General features: G+C 36.5%; 6 protein-coding genes across 6 annotated transcripts; all 6 read left to right on the forward strand.

Moving 5' to 3' along the window:
• Nucleotides 1–12: 12 nt before the first annotated feature.
• FDP41_001852 (uncharacterized protein) lies at nt 13–885 on the forward strand (the record flags this gene model as incomplete). Its single annotated transcript, XM_044704982.1, has 1 exon — nt 13–885. One exon carries the CDS (start codon nt 13–15, stop codon nt 883–885), a length of 873 nt encoding a protein of 290 aa, XP_044563495.1.
• A 607-nt stretch (nt 886–1,492) lies between these two features.
• On the forward strand, nt 1,493–2,905 carry FDP41_001853 (uncharacterized protein; the record flags this gene model as incomplete). The annotated part of the gene is made up of 2 exons (XM_044704983.1): nt 1,493–2,210; nt 2,373–2,905. The coding sequence occupies 2 exons, from the start codon at nt 1,493–1,495 to the stop codon at nt 2,903–2,905; spliced, it is 1,251 nt and encodes a 416-aa protein (XP_044563496.1).
• Nucleotides 2,906–2,978: 73 nt separating this feature from the next.
• Nucleotides 2,979–5,830, forward strand: FDP41_001854 (uncharacterized protein; the record flags this gene model as incomplete). Its single annotated transcript, XM_044704984.1, has 4 exons — nt 2,979–3,003; nt 3,234–3,482; nt 3,891–4,872; nt 5,107–5,830. 4 exons carry the CDS (start codon nt 2,979–2,981, stop codon nt 5,828–5,830), a joined length of 1,980 nt encoding a protein of 659 aa, XP_044563497.1.
• A 505-nt stretch (nt 5,831–6,335) lies between these two features.
• FDP41_001855 (uncharacterized protein) lies at nt 6,336–8,042 on the forward strand (the record flags this gene model as incomplete). Its single annotated transcript, XM_044704985.1, has 1 exon — nt 6,336–8,042. One exon carries the CDS (start codon nt 6,336–6,338, stop codon nt 8,040–8,042), a length of 1,707 nt encoding a protein of 568 aa, XP_044563498.1.
• Nucleotides 8,043–9,302: 1,260 nt separating this feature from the next.
• FDP41_001856 (uncharacterized protein) lies at nt 9,303–11,232 on the forward strand (the record flags this gene model as incomplete). The annotated part of the gene is made up of 5 exons (XM_044704986.1): nt 9,303–9,400; nt 9,452–9,574; nt 9,697–10,728; nt 10,775–10,978; nt 11,040–11,232. The coding sequence occupies 5 exons, from the start codon at nt 9,303–9,305 to the stop codon at nt 11,230–11,232; spliced, it is 1,650 nt and encodes a 549-aa protein (XP_044563499.1).
• A 178-nt stretch (nt 11,233–11,410) lies between these two features.
• On the forward strand, nt 11,411–13,464 carry FDP41_001857 (uncharacterized protein; the record flags this gene model as incomplete). Its single annotated transcript, XM_044704987.1, has 4 exons — nt 11,411–12,417; nt 12,578–12,843; nt 13,171–13,254; nt 13,418–13,464. 4 exons carry the CDS (start codon nt 11,411–11,413, stop codon nt 13,462–13,464), a joined length of 1,404 nt encoding a protein of 467 aa, XP_044563500.1.
• Between the last annotated feature and the right edge of the window lie 303 nt (nt 13,465–13,767).

Here is a 13,767-nt window from a genome sequence, read left to right on the forward strand (position 1 = left end):
AAAATCAAAAAAATGTTCCGACCATCAACCCTAAGAAAGGTTATTGCCAACATTTCTAAATTAAATGTGCTGAACCTTCATCCGCAATTTGCGACCCGATTAGCATCATCATCATTGAACCATTATTTCAATCATCATGATCACAACAGCAATCACCAATTATTTTTATTAAATTCAGCATCGTCGTGCTTATTTTCAGTAACACAAAGGAATATTTTCATCCGATCCAGCGAGACTCCAAATCCCGCAAGCATGAAATTCTTTCCTGAATTTAAAGTGTTGGATGAAAAAGAGTATCCAGATATTTCCAGTCTCGAAATTTCGAACCCACTTCAAGCCTATGTTTCTCCACTCGCAAAATTATTGTTCAAAATTGACGGAGTGAAGGGTGTCTTTCTGAGTCGCGACTTTGTAACAGTGACTATTGATGATCCTTCAATGTGGTCCCATGTAAAATTAGAAGTATTTTCCACTTTGAATAACTTCTTTGAAAATGGAGGAACTGTTTTGAATAGAGAGGCCAAACCAAACGAAGACACCATGATTCAGGAGGGTGATGACGAAGTAATAATTGCAATTAAGGAAATTTTAGAGACTCGAATCCGTCCCATGGTTCAAGAAGATGGTGGTGACATTGTTTTTTCTCGATTCGACGATGAAACCGGTACTGTCTATGTCAAGCTTCAAGGCAGTTGCGCCAGTTGTCCAAGCTCAACAGAGACACTCAAGAATGGTATTGAAAATATGCTCATGCACTATGTGGCTGAGGTTGAGCGCGTGGAGCAAGAATTGGATCCAATGGAAGCGATCAGCGAGGAACAACTCAAAAAGACTGAGGAAAGAATAACAAAAGAAAAGAGTATTGTCGATCAGTATACTGCTTAAAAAACGTGTTGATCACGATAATGATGGTGATGATGTGACCAGGATTCAAAACACGACAACAATATTATTACTTGAGAATCACTGTTACAAACGAAACTTGTCACAAATGCATTGGAGAATGATTGAACATCCTCATCAACCACCACAAGGAAAGGCTCTTTGAAACCCCAAAATAATATTGGAGATAAAAGTTATCTTTTCAATTGTTGCATCAAATAGTCATTTAGTTTGGTTTCCAATTCACAAAAACATTGAAAGCCAAATGGTCGCGGAGGAAAGGCCAAAACGGGTGCCCGCTTTTACTGTAAAAATGCTTCAAGGTGTCTCTTCAACCCAAAAAAAACTGCCCAACAACAAACAACAGCAAACTGACCCATCAACAGCCGAAACAACAAGAATCATTTCAGCAACGAGAGAGATTATGCTCGTTCATTATTAATCTCAAATATTCCTCTGTTATTTATTATTCCTTCATTCCTTGTTTGATTGTTTAAAATTTGTTCCAACACCTCCTTCTCCTCCAACAAGACCAAAAGTTATTTCATCTTCACCTTCAGTTCCTTTTATATTTGTTGGAAATCGTTAGGAATCTATCATCATCATCATCATGAATACAGCAACAGTCCCTAATCACTACACCCCTCAACCCCCCACCACAAATGTTGTAGCTCCTCATAATATGAACTCTCCCCGAACAGGGCGGGCAATCATAAACGAGACCGATAAACGAGCCCAGCAACAACAGCAACAAAAACCAACGATACGGGCGAATGAAATTGCTCAAATACCTCCCTACAAACCCCAAATACCAAGGCTCATTGGAAAACGTTTTCTTGTCGGAGCAAAGCTAGGAAGTGGAAGTTTTGGAACAATACACGCTGGAAAAATCATCAGCAATAATCAGGAAGTGGCCATCAAGTTTGAGGAAGTAAAATCTAAATTTCCCCAACTCTTGGCAGAGTCCAAAATTTACAAGATTCTGTGGGGTCTGCCGATTGCGAATAGTAAAAAAACTCTTCTCTCAATACCGGGACAGAATGAACCCAACCAAGCGATGGCCTTGTCAAAAAGTCAGGATTCCATCTCGCATCTCACCCAACATACTCAACACACAACACAAGAAATAATAGGAATACCCAAATTGTATTGGTATGGAGTCGAAGAAGACTTCAATGTTATGGTTATTGAATGTTTAGGGCCGTCGTTAGAGGATTTATTCAGTTTTTGTAGTCGTAGATTTTCTCTTAAAACGGTTCTTATTTTGGCAGATCAATTAATATCTAGGATTCAGTTTTTACATGAAAAGAATTTCGTTCACAGAGATGGTAAGTGGAAGATTTGAGTTGAATGTAGTTTTTTTCAAATAGGCTTTAATATGATTAATCTGTGATTGATTGTATTTTCATTTCCCTTAATTCATTGACTTTAACGAAACAATCAATGATTCCCCATTTTAATTTCGTTTTACAACTTTTTCGAACATCAAGTTAAACCTGAGAATTTCCTTATGGGGAGAAAAGAAAAAGCTCATCACGTGTATATGGTAGACTATGGTTTAGCCAAAAAGTATATGATTGAAGAAAAAGGAGAAGGCTTAAAACACATACCCATGAGAAAAAACAAATCCTTGACAGGAACAGCCAGGTATACAAGCACCAACTCTCACCTAGGATATGAACAAGGACGAAGAGACGACCTCGAAAGTATAGGATATTTATTTGTGTACTTCTTGAATGGAAGCCTACCTTGGCAAGGTCTAATGGCTAATAACAGACAAAAGAAGTACGAAAAAATTGCAGAAAAGAAGATGAACATTTCTGTGAATCAACTCTGCGCAGGTTTACCTATTGAATTCACCCAATATTTCCTCTATGTAAAGAAGTTAAAATTTGACGAACGACCAGATTATGACTATTTACGAACTAAATTTGCAAATCTCTTCAACAGAATGGGATACAAGATGGATTTTGAAATGGATTGGATGAAATTACGGAAAGATTTGGCTCAACCTCAATATTAAAAACTATTTCTTAAGACCAGTTTTGACTTGTCGGAGTCAAGTTGCCACTTGTCCAAAGCACAAACAAAAAAATATGCCCTCACAGCCATTCAAGTCTAGTAGGTTTTAACGTTCTCAACATATTCACTATCAACACTTGCATCATCAACAACACTGTTGGTTACGGGTAAAATTTGTGATCTTTTGTTACGGACTTCCCCATTTCGTTTTGTTGTTTTTCGCTCGAATGTCAATTATTCTTGTTGTTCGAATTAACAAACAACAAATTGAACCTAATATACATCAACTCTATTCGATTATATCTAAAATATAATATATATTTAAACAGATCTTGTTCTTGATGAGTGGACAAAGAAAGATATTGAACTTTGGCTTCAATACATTGGTCTCGGCGAATATTATAAAACCTTCATCAAGCTCTATCCAAAAGGTTCCTCTCTCAAGAATGAACTTGTGAACACAATATCATCGGAGGATGACATTCGTAAGAATGCTTGTATTGGACAATTGATATTTTGGTTTGGACATGTCAGAAAACTTTTCCAGGCCATTCAACATTTGAAACAAAACAAATATGGTAGGTGACAATAACAACTTTTCTCTCGTGTGATGAAACAATTTCAAATGTGATGATTCGTGATGATCAATTTTTTCACATTTACTCCTATCAATAACTTGCTATCATATGATTGGGAACAACAATATTGATGACATTATGATCACTTTTCATATTAATCTTTTTTATCTATTGGATGTTGACATGTGCACATACACATTCGAAACCCTGTGATGACCATGATCCTCCAATGACATCGCCACAATGATCCATTCAAACGAAAAACCTTGATCTAATATGAATATGAACCTTGATACATCTTGAAATGCGTGTGCATGGTGATGATTCAATGTCATCACTCATTATTGAAATATTCCTCATGCTGGCGATCATGTTGATGATGATGACCACTCATTTAAAATCACACAGCATTCAATTCAGATTCCGTTAAATTTGAAACTCAACGACAAGAAAATGACAAACTCACTGGAAAATCAAGTAGTTTTGTGAGTAGAGCAGCACCTCGAATCACAATCATCAAAAATCGTGACGTTCGTACACTGACTTGCCACGAAGTTGTTTCCATGTTGAGAAGTGACGAACGTATTGCAAATTTAAAAGATGAAACCAATGGCGTTTACGCTTGGACAAGAGCTCACGAAGAAATGCTCATTGCTCAAAAAGTAGATGGTGAAATTTTCCTTTCCATTACAAATCCAAATGAATATTCAGAATTTGTGTTTGACAAAATTCAACCCAATTATGCTACCTCTACGCATGCCACACTTTTTGAAACTCTTACAAAAATTGCAATTGAAATTGTGAATAATGGTTTTAAACCTGTGGAATCTGCATTGATTGATAGTCAGTCATCCTCATCGAATCCCATCAACACATCTGTAGAAACAATCTCAACCACAAGTAGCAATTATCCTGAAGTTTCCTACGGAGAGAAAATTCAAGTCATTATCGGAAAAATTAGAGCTTCCTCAAAAAAAGTTCAAAACATGTCTGACGATGATCTCAAAGAATATGCAGACAATTTGGGAACTGTGGAAGGCATCAAAAAAGCATATTTGAATAAGGAATTCACAGCCATCAAGAAACTCTTCTCTTCCATGAGGAGTATGAAAAAAATGGGTGCCTTATCCAGTGCATTGAGTTCTACAGCATCTGACTATACAAAATCGGAATGTCATTTAGAGAGACTTCCAGATGATATCGAAATTGCTGAACGGGAGAGTAGTTTATTGCCCGCTCGTTTCAAAGATACCATCAAGGTCAAATTGGTCATTGCTGAAATTGCAAAGAACAAGAAGGAACGAACCATGAGACGATTGTTGTCACCTATTATGAGTAGTATAAGTGCCAGTCCTCAATTTGGTCTCTTCCATTCTGGAGTCATTATTGGGTAAGTATCGTGTGTGGATTGTTGTAGGACAGGAGGATTGAGAAATATTTCTCATTTCTTGAATTCATATGGACACTTGTGCCCTAATGTTAACACATGTTTTTTGGGAACATTTCATCATCGCCATTAACAAATTACGATCCATGTATCATCAACAACACATTCACTTCCTATCGCATTATTTTCAACATTTCACAATTCACTGGTCACAAATATATTTTTGGACTTACACAGACCATGGCTCATTGAATGGAATTCAAGTTCACTCTGTATTCCTCGTCGTTGCTACAGCAATGCAGCTACTCTCGCCATTGACATTCAAGAAATTTCCACCAAAGAGTTGGATTCATGCATTGATCGTGTGAGTCAGGTCATTGCCGATTGGAACGTTCACAATCGCTACAGTCAACAGAAGTGTAATTGTCAACATTTTGTCGATGATATTTGCAAAGCATTGGGAATCAAAATGAATTTCACAGGATCTATGGGCCATTATATTACCAAATTAAGAAATAAGGGTTTGTGTAACATTAAATGGAAAGTTCCAGTCGATATTATGGAACAAGTTGGAATTAAGGAACAGCAAATTACCTTCTACACACACAAACAACTCGACACGCTCATGTGCACCATCCTCTCTAAAATTCCAGACTTTCCCGAACGATACGAAGAAGATCACATGTTACTGAAGAGTTTTGATCGAGCCTTTTGGTTGCGTGCCTTCAAAGCTCCTCAAAACGCCAATTACCATTCCATCACTCCCGAAGAGTTTAGAAAATACAGTGGATTAAAGCAAAACAGTGGTGAATCGGAAGAGGAGGATTTTGGTGTGTTCGGTTCTGCAGGAGGTGAAGAAGATGAAGAAAAGGATGATTCTGAAAGTTCTAATTATCATTCCCGAACGGGTTGTCCTTTTGGCCATCCCAGTGATAAATCCTTCACTGCGGATTGGTGGTAAATCTCATCTCACCCACGTGAGCGAGTGTAATCTCTCTTGAATGAATGAATCGGTAGTTCTGAAAGAGTGGTGGCCATCAGAACATATTAATGAACATTTTCAAAAGTAAATTCAAATTTTCAAGTGAAATCCAAAAAATGTTGGTGTTCTTAAGAAGATAAGGCTTTGTGCACAAAAAAGGCGGGTTCCATTTTTTTCAGAAAAAAAATTTATTACGAGGAGTGTATCCAAAATTTTGGCGAGAACACAAATCATTTTCTTTTCCTTAAAATTAACCAAACGTTTCTTGTTGTTTCCTTCTTCGAAACATTCGATTCTGACCGTCCAATTCATTAATTGCTTTGTGTTTCCTGCAGTACGTACATTTGTTCTTGACGCGCTCAAAATTAAATCCTCAGATGAAAGTTTGATTTTAAAAATAAAAATCTGGAAATTCCAACCTGAAGGTCGGATCATCGGCCGGATGGTGAATCGCAGAAAAAAAAATACCTCCACTTCCCAAAACATGTCAGAACATTCAACACCATCATCAACAACCACACAAAACTTATCTTCGGCCGAATTGGAATTAAAGAGATTAGAACTTGCTTTTAAACAAAAGCAAGCAGAAGTAGAGCTTGAAAAAGAAAAAACAAAACAAAAGCTAGCAGAAATAAAGATCGAAGAGGAAAAAAGAAAAGCTGAAGAGGAAAAAAGAAAAGCTGAAGAGGAAAAAAGAAAAGCTGAAGAAGAAAAAACAAAACAAAAGCTAGCAGAAGTTGAGCTGGAAAAGCAACGCATAAAGAGAGTGAAACTTACCATCCAAACACCAAATGCGTTTTCAATTTCGGAATTTGATTTCTACGAACAACATGTCAAAAATAACCTGACCGAAATTGTAACACCAACATGGCTCGGAGAAATTGGGGAACGGATCACCGTTAAAACTAAACGATACGGTGAATTTAACAGTGAAAATAATGTACAACAAGCTTTTATGAGTTTTATTACCGAGATGGCTCGCGGAATTGAATATAATGCAAAGCCCTATGATACCTCTCGACACGTTACTTTGGGTAATAAGAGGCCAGATGTTTGTTTGATTCCAAAGAATCTTGACATTCAAGACGTATCTCGAGTTGCGAGTGGTTTTAGTTCGATATTACATTCTATCATTGAGGTGAAGCATACTAATATTTCTAACTCCTCAGCACACGGCCAAGTGTTTTTTTATTTGACAGAAATTTTACGGATTCAGAAAAACAGAAGAGAAGCATTTGGAGCTCTTTCAACATATGAATCAATTAGATTTGTAAAAGCAGAACGAGACGAAAGTCAGATTCATTATTTCATCACGGACTTATTTCCTCTATGCTCTCATGACAGCAATGATCAAAACTCTGATGGTGTCCAATATCTCTCAAACATGCTTCGTTTGCATATAGACATTCCAACTCCAACTTTTTCTGTAAAAATTCATAGTTTTTTAGGAATTGGCGCGACATCTGTGGTCTATGAAATTACTGATCCAAATGATCCATCATCAAAAATCGCTATGAAATTATGTACCTCCATTGATCGAATGGTTGTCGAGAAAGAAAAGAAAATATTGAGAACTTTACACTCAAAATTATCATCAGAAAGCAAAAAACACATTCCTAAAATTGTGTCTGAAGGAGATGAAAATACATTGCTAATGCCAAAATATACACAATTAATTATTAACAAATTAATACCTATTCCCTTTAACAAATTAGCATGCATTGTAGATTTGTTGAAAGATGTTCACGATGCAGGCTTTTTTCACAAAGATATTAGACCTGAAAATATTGTACAAACGACAGAAGTAGACTATGATCTCGTTTTGTTAGATTGGGGATTTGCAGAAGAAAAATCAGAACATTATAATGTTTCTTATTTTCAAGGAACTGTTTCCTTTTGTGCTCAAGATTATGCAAAAGCATTTATTGAAAAACATCCCATCCCCTACCAGAAGAAATTTGATATGGAATGTTTGTTAAAATGTTGTTTTTATATATATGATGAGGAACTTCGTAAATTATTCAATGAGAGTTCAAAGGACAATATAAACCTGGTAGATAAATTAAAAATTTACATGGAGATCTGGAAGGATTATGCAGAAAGTAATACGATCTTCAGGACCGCTCTTCAAAATTTGTCCTATGATAGTATAAAACAAGCCTTGGAATCTTTGCAACAGCAACAACATTAACGAGATTCATAGAATAAACTTGCGAACTCAATTTGTGAGATATCAAATCTGCCGCTGTTCTCAAATACTTTTGGTTCCGAATTCGGATGCTCATCTCGCTTTACCAGCTAACAAACGAGTTGCATAAAGCTGAGGGTTTTTCATACCTCCCTCCTTTATGCCAAAGCTTAATGTCACGGATGATTTTCTTTCATTCCTTTTGGTTTTTTTAAGGACAACCTCTTTGCCTAATTTACCTTCCTTTAAATATCAAAGCCAAAATAGACAAGAATTCATCTTCAGTGTTCTCAAATTGAATCCCAAGATTCGGTGCACCTCAATAAATTGTTTTGATTTGTTAGTTCTTAATTTGTTTTCCTCATCGATTTCTTGGTGATCTTTCTTGTTCATCTGTGTTAAGATGAAAATTCAGGATCAACAGTCGTTGCTGCAGAATAAGTGTGATAGCATTTGGTGAGACTTTGTTTCAATTAATTAATGTCAAGTTGTCCCTTTACCTTTGTTCAGTTAATTTCCACTTCCTTCGTGGGGTTAGAAGAAGTTCTTCTTTCCAAAAAAATTTATTACGAGGCCTGTTTATACACTTCCAAGATCCGGATCCAGTTGGGATCCTAGTCAGAGGTCACAACTCTACAAGTAGAATCACAACCTAGATGTTCTTCTCTTGGTGTCGTAGGAAGCAGCGCTTCTATCAAGGTTCCTGGGGTCGAAATCCTTATCAATCACAGATCATCACAACGTGAGGGGGACTTTTAAGAAGTGGAGTTATTGCCTAGCCAAATAAACGAGCTGCGAATCGGGATCTATCTCTTAGTCAATTGCTAATATGGATAAAACAAAATTTGTTATTCAGAAATGTGGACTTGTCTGACGTGATCATGGTCAAAGCGATCACTAGCGACCTTGTTCCTTCACTCCCACTAACCCGATCTGACGATCATTTTGCCAATATTTTCCAGAGTTATAGTTCTTTCTTCGTTATGGTATGAAAACATTACCCTCCTTCGCCTATTCCTTTTGCCCTCGCTAAACCACCGCAAATCTACTTTAAACCTTTGACCGGAAGGTAGTTGTACCGATATACAACGCAATGTGTAACTACCCATACGCGATTTGAATACAAAACTCGATGCCGAAGCCTTGGCATAATGGTCTAACGTCTGTGCTACGGTTGCATCTGGTCCCCGCCGAAAGCGACCAACGTCTGCAAGCAGAGGTTGTGGTATTTTTTTGACAAAACACGTCTTTCAGAAAAAAAAAATGCATGAGAACCGAAAGCGTTCGGCCGAACGACTGCAACATGCGACAGTGGAAGAGAAGATTTCAAACAACAAACATTCATCATCAGCCAGCATTAGGTGTGTGCGGCATCAGAAACGAAATCGATTATTGCGGAATTTATTTTATAGATCTATGGATTTTAAATATAACATGATTGTTGGTATGAGACGAGAAAATTCATATACTGTTGGAAAGAAGGTGGATTTAATTCCGATAACGAGTATAGAGGATGAAAGGGAATTGTTAAAAAGGTAGGATTGATGAATTTTTATAAACAAAATGGATTGAGAACAAAATTGTGGTTGCTTTCGGAATGGATTTTTCGTTTGCTGCCAAATATGAATTAATCATCACACTTAATTTGTGGCAAGAGATGTACTTCATTAGGATTTACAAGAAACGGGCATCATTTAATTGCCTATACTTTGGAAGATGACAGCTCTGTGGAGGATTCAACAGCAAATGTTTCTTTTGAAAATCAGATGCTCGATAGTGCTAAAAAATGTTTATTCCTTGTGTTTTTCAAATTCGACGTGAATAGACGATTAAAATTGGACATCATGTTTCAGTTAGTGAACAATAACCCAAAAGAAATTCTATTTAATTCGAATAGAAACACCCTCTCGCAAGGATTGCAAAATTATGCCATGAACGAAAACGTTACTACGGTTGACTCGAATGGTCAATTATTATCAAACCCAGAAAACAAGACTATTGTAAAGAACAAGAATATTTCTTTCGACCACTATATTCCAAAATTTATGGTAAATGACATTCATTTCCATGTTACCGAATCAATTGAGGAAGATATGTTTTTTGTTTATCAATATTGCACAACTGCTGCAGAGAAAATTTTTCTACTCTCCATATTTCCAAATATTCTTAACATTGAGGAGGGAAACATTTATGCTGTTACCATTAGATATTCTTCATCCAGTGATGTCAATACCAGCATTTTTAATCCAATGTTTCATGTGGTGCCAATCTTGACAGACCATAGAGAGCACGATGATGGCAAACTTGACAATATGCAACAACCGAGTGAAATTTGCCATTATTCATTCGAAAGAAACCTTCTTCATGGATTTTCCACGAAAGCACAAGGTTCTTATTTGATTGCGCTACCTACATCGAATACCATAGAACTGTTCACTCTTCATCCTACGACCATTCATTCGAAATTTCAAGTTCACGACCCATTAGAGAGAGACAATTTCGAAGACAATCAAGAGTCATGCGTTCACAAAGGGCTCAGTGATAATGTCACTTTCGAATACATCCCATTGTTAAAAAAGAGCGACTTGGTGCAAACAAGTTTTGTTAGTGCTCGTTGGTTTTATCATTTCCACGTTGAGGAATTTCTCATGTCCACTCTGGAACAATTCGAGAAAATTTTGGATTATGGGTATGTTTTGAATTCTTACACATTGGTAAAGACAACACTCATTCAGTTTCAAAATTATCAAATGCCAAGATTCTACAAATTGTCTCTTTTTTGTGATAGTGGTGGATTTGGCTGTTTCAACAACCATTCAGAGTCATGAGAGACGCGTCGTGTATCATTGCTGCCTTAAATTTAACAATTTTTCAGGTGATTGTCAACCTCCAACCTTAAAGATCATTCACAAACAATCGATCCAAGTCGATCCCAAATTGTAAGTTCAATAATGGTGAAGTCTGGATTTGGTCCTGATCATTTATTATTTTCAACAACAGTTCCACATTTCAATTTGCTCAAACTCTTTGTGTCATGTATTTGAAAATGGAAGCGCCAAGACTCACCAATTTTCAAACTCACACCAACGAGAATCTTTTTACCACAGGTCAATCTTCTAAAGCAATACCTCATCCCCTCCTTCCTCTTTGCATTGTCAACAACAATCCAAAATATACCTCTCAACAACGTTGATTGGATCTTGTATTCTAAAATTATATATATATAACCTTAGTGTTGAAATCTTCAGAACATTTGAAATGATTTGCTGATTCAATAATACATGACCAAATTGCAAATGTATTCAATTTGATTGAAAATCACCCACTTGCAAGTGATGAGTTTTGATTGCACGAAAGAAATTTCAAAAAATATGAACCACTTGCTGAATCGATGTCAAGGCACTCGAGCACAACACTTTTCGTCATCCGTCACTCGGAGGAGATCATTCAAAGATCTGTTGTTCACCATTGCTAATCATGTTGATAGCCAAAATGCCATTCACAATTATGGCTCTCCAAACATTCACCACCAGCGTCAAGATTGTCATCATCATCAGTTTGGATCAGTTTCAACAAAAAAAACACTCATTGGCCATCATAATGTTAACCAATGTAATGTAAATCAATTAATTTTTTTATATAAGAGTTTTAGTATGAATCATTCAAGTTTCGTAAAAGAATTTCACCGTTCTCTTCTGAAGAGAGAGAACGCAAAGAATCATGATTCACAAGTTGTCGTTACGTCATCATCATCTGCAACTGGTAGCATTTCGTCGACTTCACAAATTGTGGAAAACGTCAAAGTACTTGAGACAACCACAACAGCGAGCTCTCAACAAGCAGCACCACCTGCCACTGCTACCATTGTCATTATTCAACAACAACAACAACAACAGCAACAGCATCAACAACCATTGACGTCACCAAATGTTTCCACTCATAGTATAGCGGATCAAACAACTCAACCCTTACCAACCACAAACTCAGCATTTCATCATTTTTCGTCAGCCGCCATTGGAACAACAAACAATGTAGCAGCTCAATCCTCTACAACAACCTCAACAATTATCAAAATTGATTCACAAGTCATTTCTAAAGAAATTGAAAAAGCAGTGACGGAACAAATTAAACAAAAATTGAAGCATGCCTATGAGCCTACACGAGAGGAGTTTGAAGCAATGGAAAGTTTGGAACATGAACATTTATACGAAGAAGGAACAAGAAAGAAGATTGGATGGATACAGAAATTTAGAACCTTTTTAAGAAAAACGAGTACTCTTCTTTCTAATTTATTACTCATAGGAAAGGTATTGCCAGCCAATGCGATAGCCACTCTATTTTTCTCCTATTACAAGATGGAAAAGAATTACAAACAAAGGTATGTGTGTAAAAACATGTTGATGTGACGTCAACAATGAGGTCTAACTGTTTTTGAACATGCAAAATAACGTTTTCCAAAATTTACATGGTGGTTACATGATTTTATTAATAATAATTTATAATATATATAATATATAATAATGTGTATCATGTTGTAGATGTTTTGAACAGCGTATTACAGCAAGTTTGAATTTTATTGATCACGAAACCAACACCTTTAAGGTGAGAAATATTTTCTGTAAGAATCTCGACGAAGTAGTTCTAAATAATCAAGCCGTTGTCCAATTGATTCAGGAAGCAGCTGCCAAAACTACCAGTGAATCGCCCATTGTCATTCTTCCAGATGATGACAAGTGGTTTTGTTTACATCTTATTCAATCTGCCATTTCACAGAATGTGTGTGCCTCTGGTTATTTTAGACAAGGTAGGTGTCAATTTCATGTTGAAAGAGGACAGTTTTGTGGGCGCATCAAATATTGTTGATCACCACTGACTGGTTTGTGGAAATTTGAATGTTTTTAATTTGGTGATTTAAATGAACGTTCATCAATACGTATAGACATGAAATTGAAACATCATTCAGAATGGTATGTCTTTGGAATTACATTAATTTTTTAATGATATTATTCATCAATCGACCGAATTTCGAATCTGTCTTTGTGGAAATCATGATCTGTTCGGAAATATCTTCTTCACAAAATTCTCCACACCGCTGCCGATCTCCGGTGACACCGCATGGTGATTTGATTAGAACATATCTATGGAGAAGTTCGTTGGAATACAGTCAAATTAATGGCCAAAATGTACAAGGAACAATACGAGTCGATCATTCACAGTAAGTAGTACTACTGTAGTGAAGAATTAGCGTAAGAGAAAGTGTGTATGTCAAATTTTCTTCTTCACTTGTTTTCTCTTGTTTTGGAATGCACAAACCCCTTGAATGTCCATTTTCCTTTTGCAAATTCCACACAATGAACACAATAACCTTCATCAATCAGCTGGATTTGGTGATTTGATGCGAGTGGAGATTGTTCTGAGCATGTAATTAATTTAGGACAAAACTTTTGGGATTTCGTTACGAAAAGAGCAATCATGTTCCCACTTTTTCGTCACTTCAAATGAGTTCGTTCGAAGAGGCAAAGGATCCACCGAAAGCCTCTTCACCATCTCATTGTGACATGATTTAGAACAAAATATTGTCACAACAGAATGAAGCAGTTTTTTCATACCCTCACTCATACCAATGACATCCAACATTAAATCTAGTCATCATTATGGGGAGACCATTATTATGACTGCAATGCCATCGAGCTCTGAGAGGACGAAAACTCATCACTTGGATATTTTC

The sequence above is a fragment of the Naegleria fowleri genome (genome assembly GCF_008403515.1).
Source record: "Naegleria fowleri strain ATCC 30894 chromosome Unknown tig28, whole genome shotgun sequence".
Taxonomy (NCBI): Eukaryota; Heterolobosea; class Eutetramitea; order Acrasida; family Naegleriidae; genus Naegleria; species Naegleria fowleri.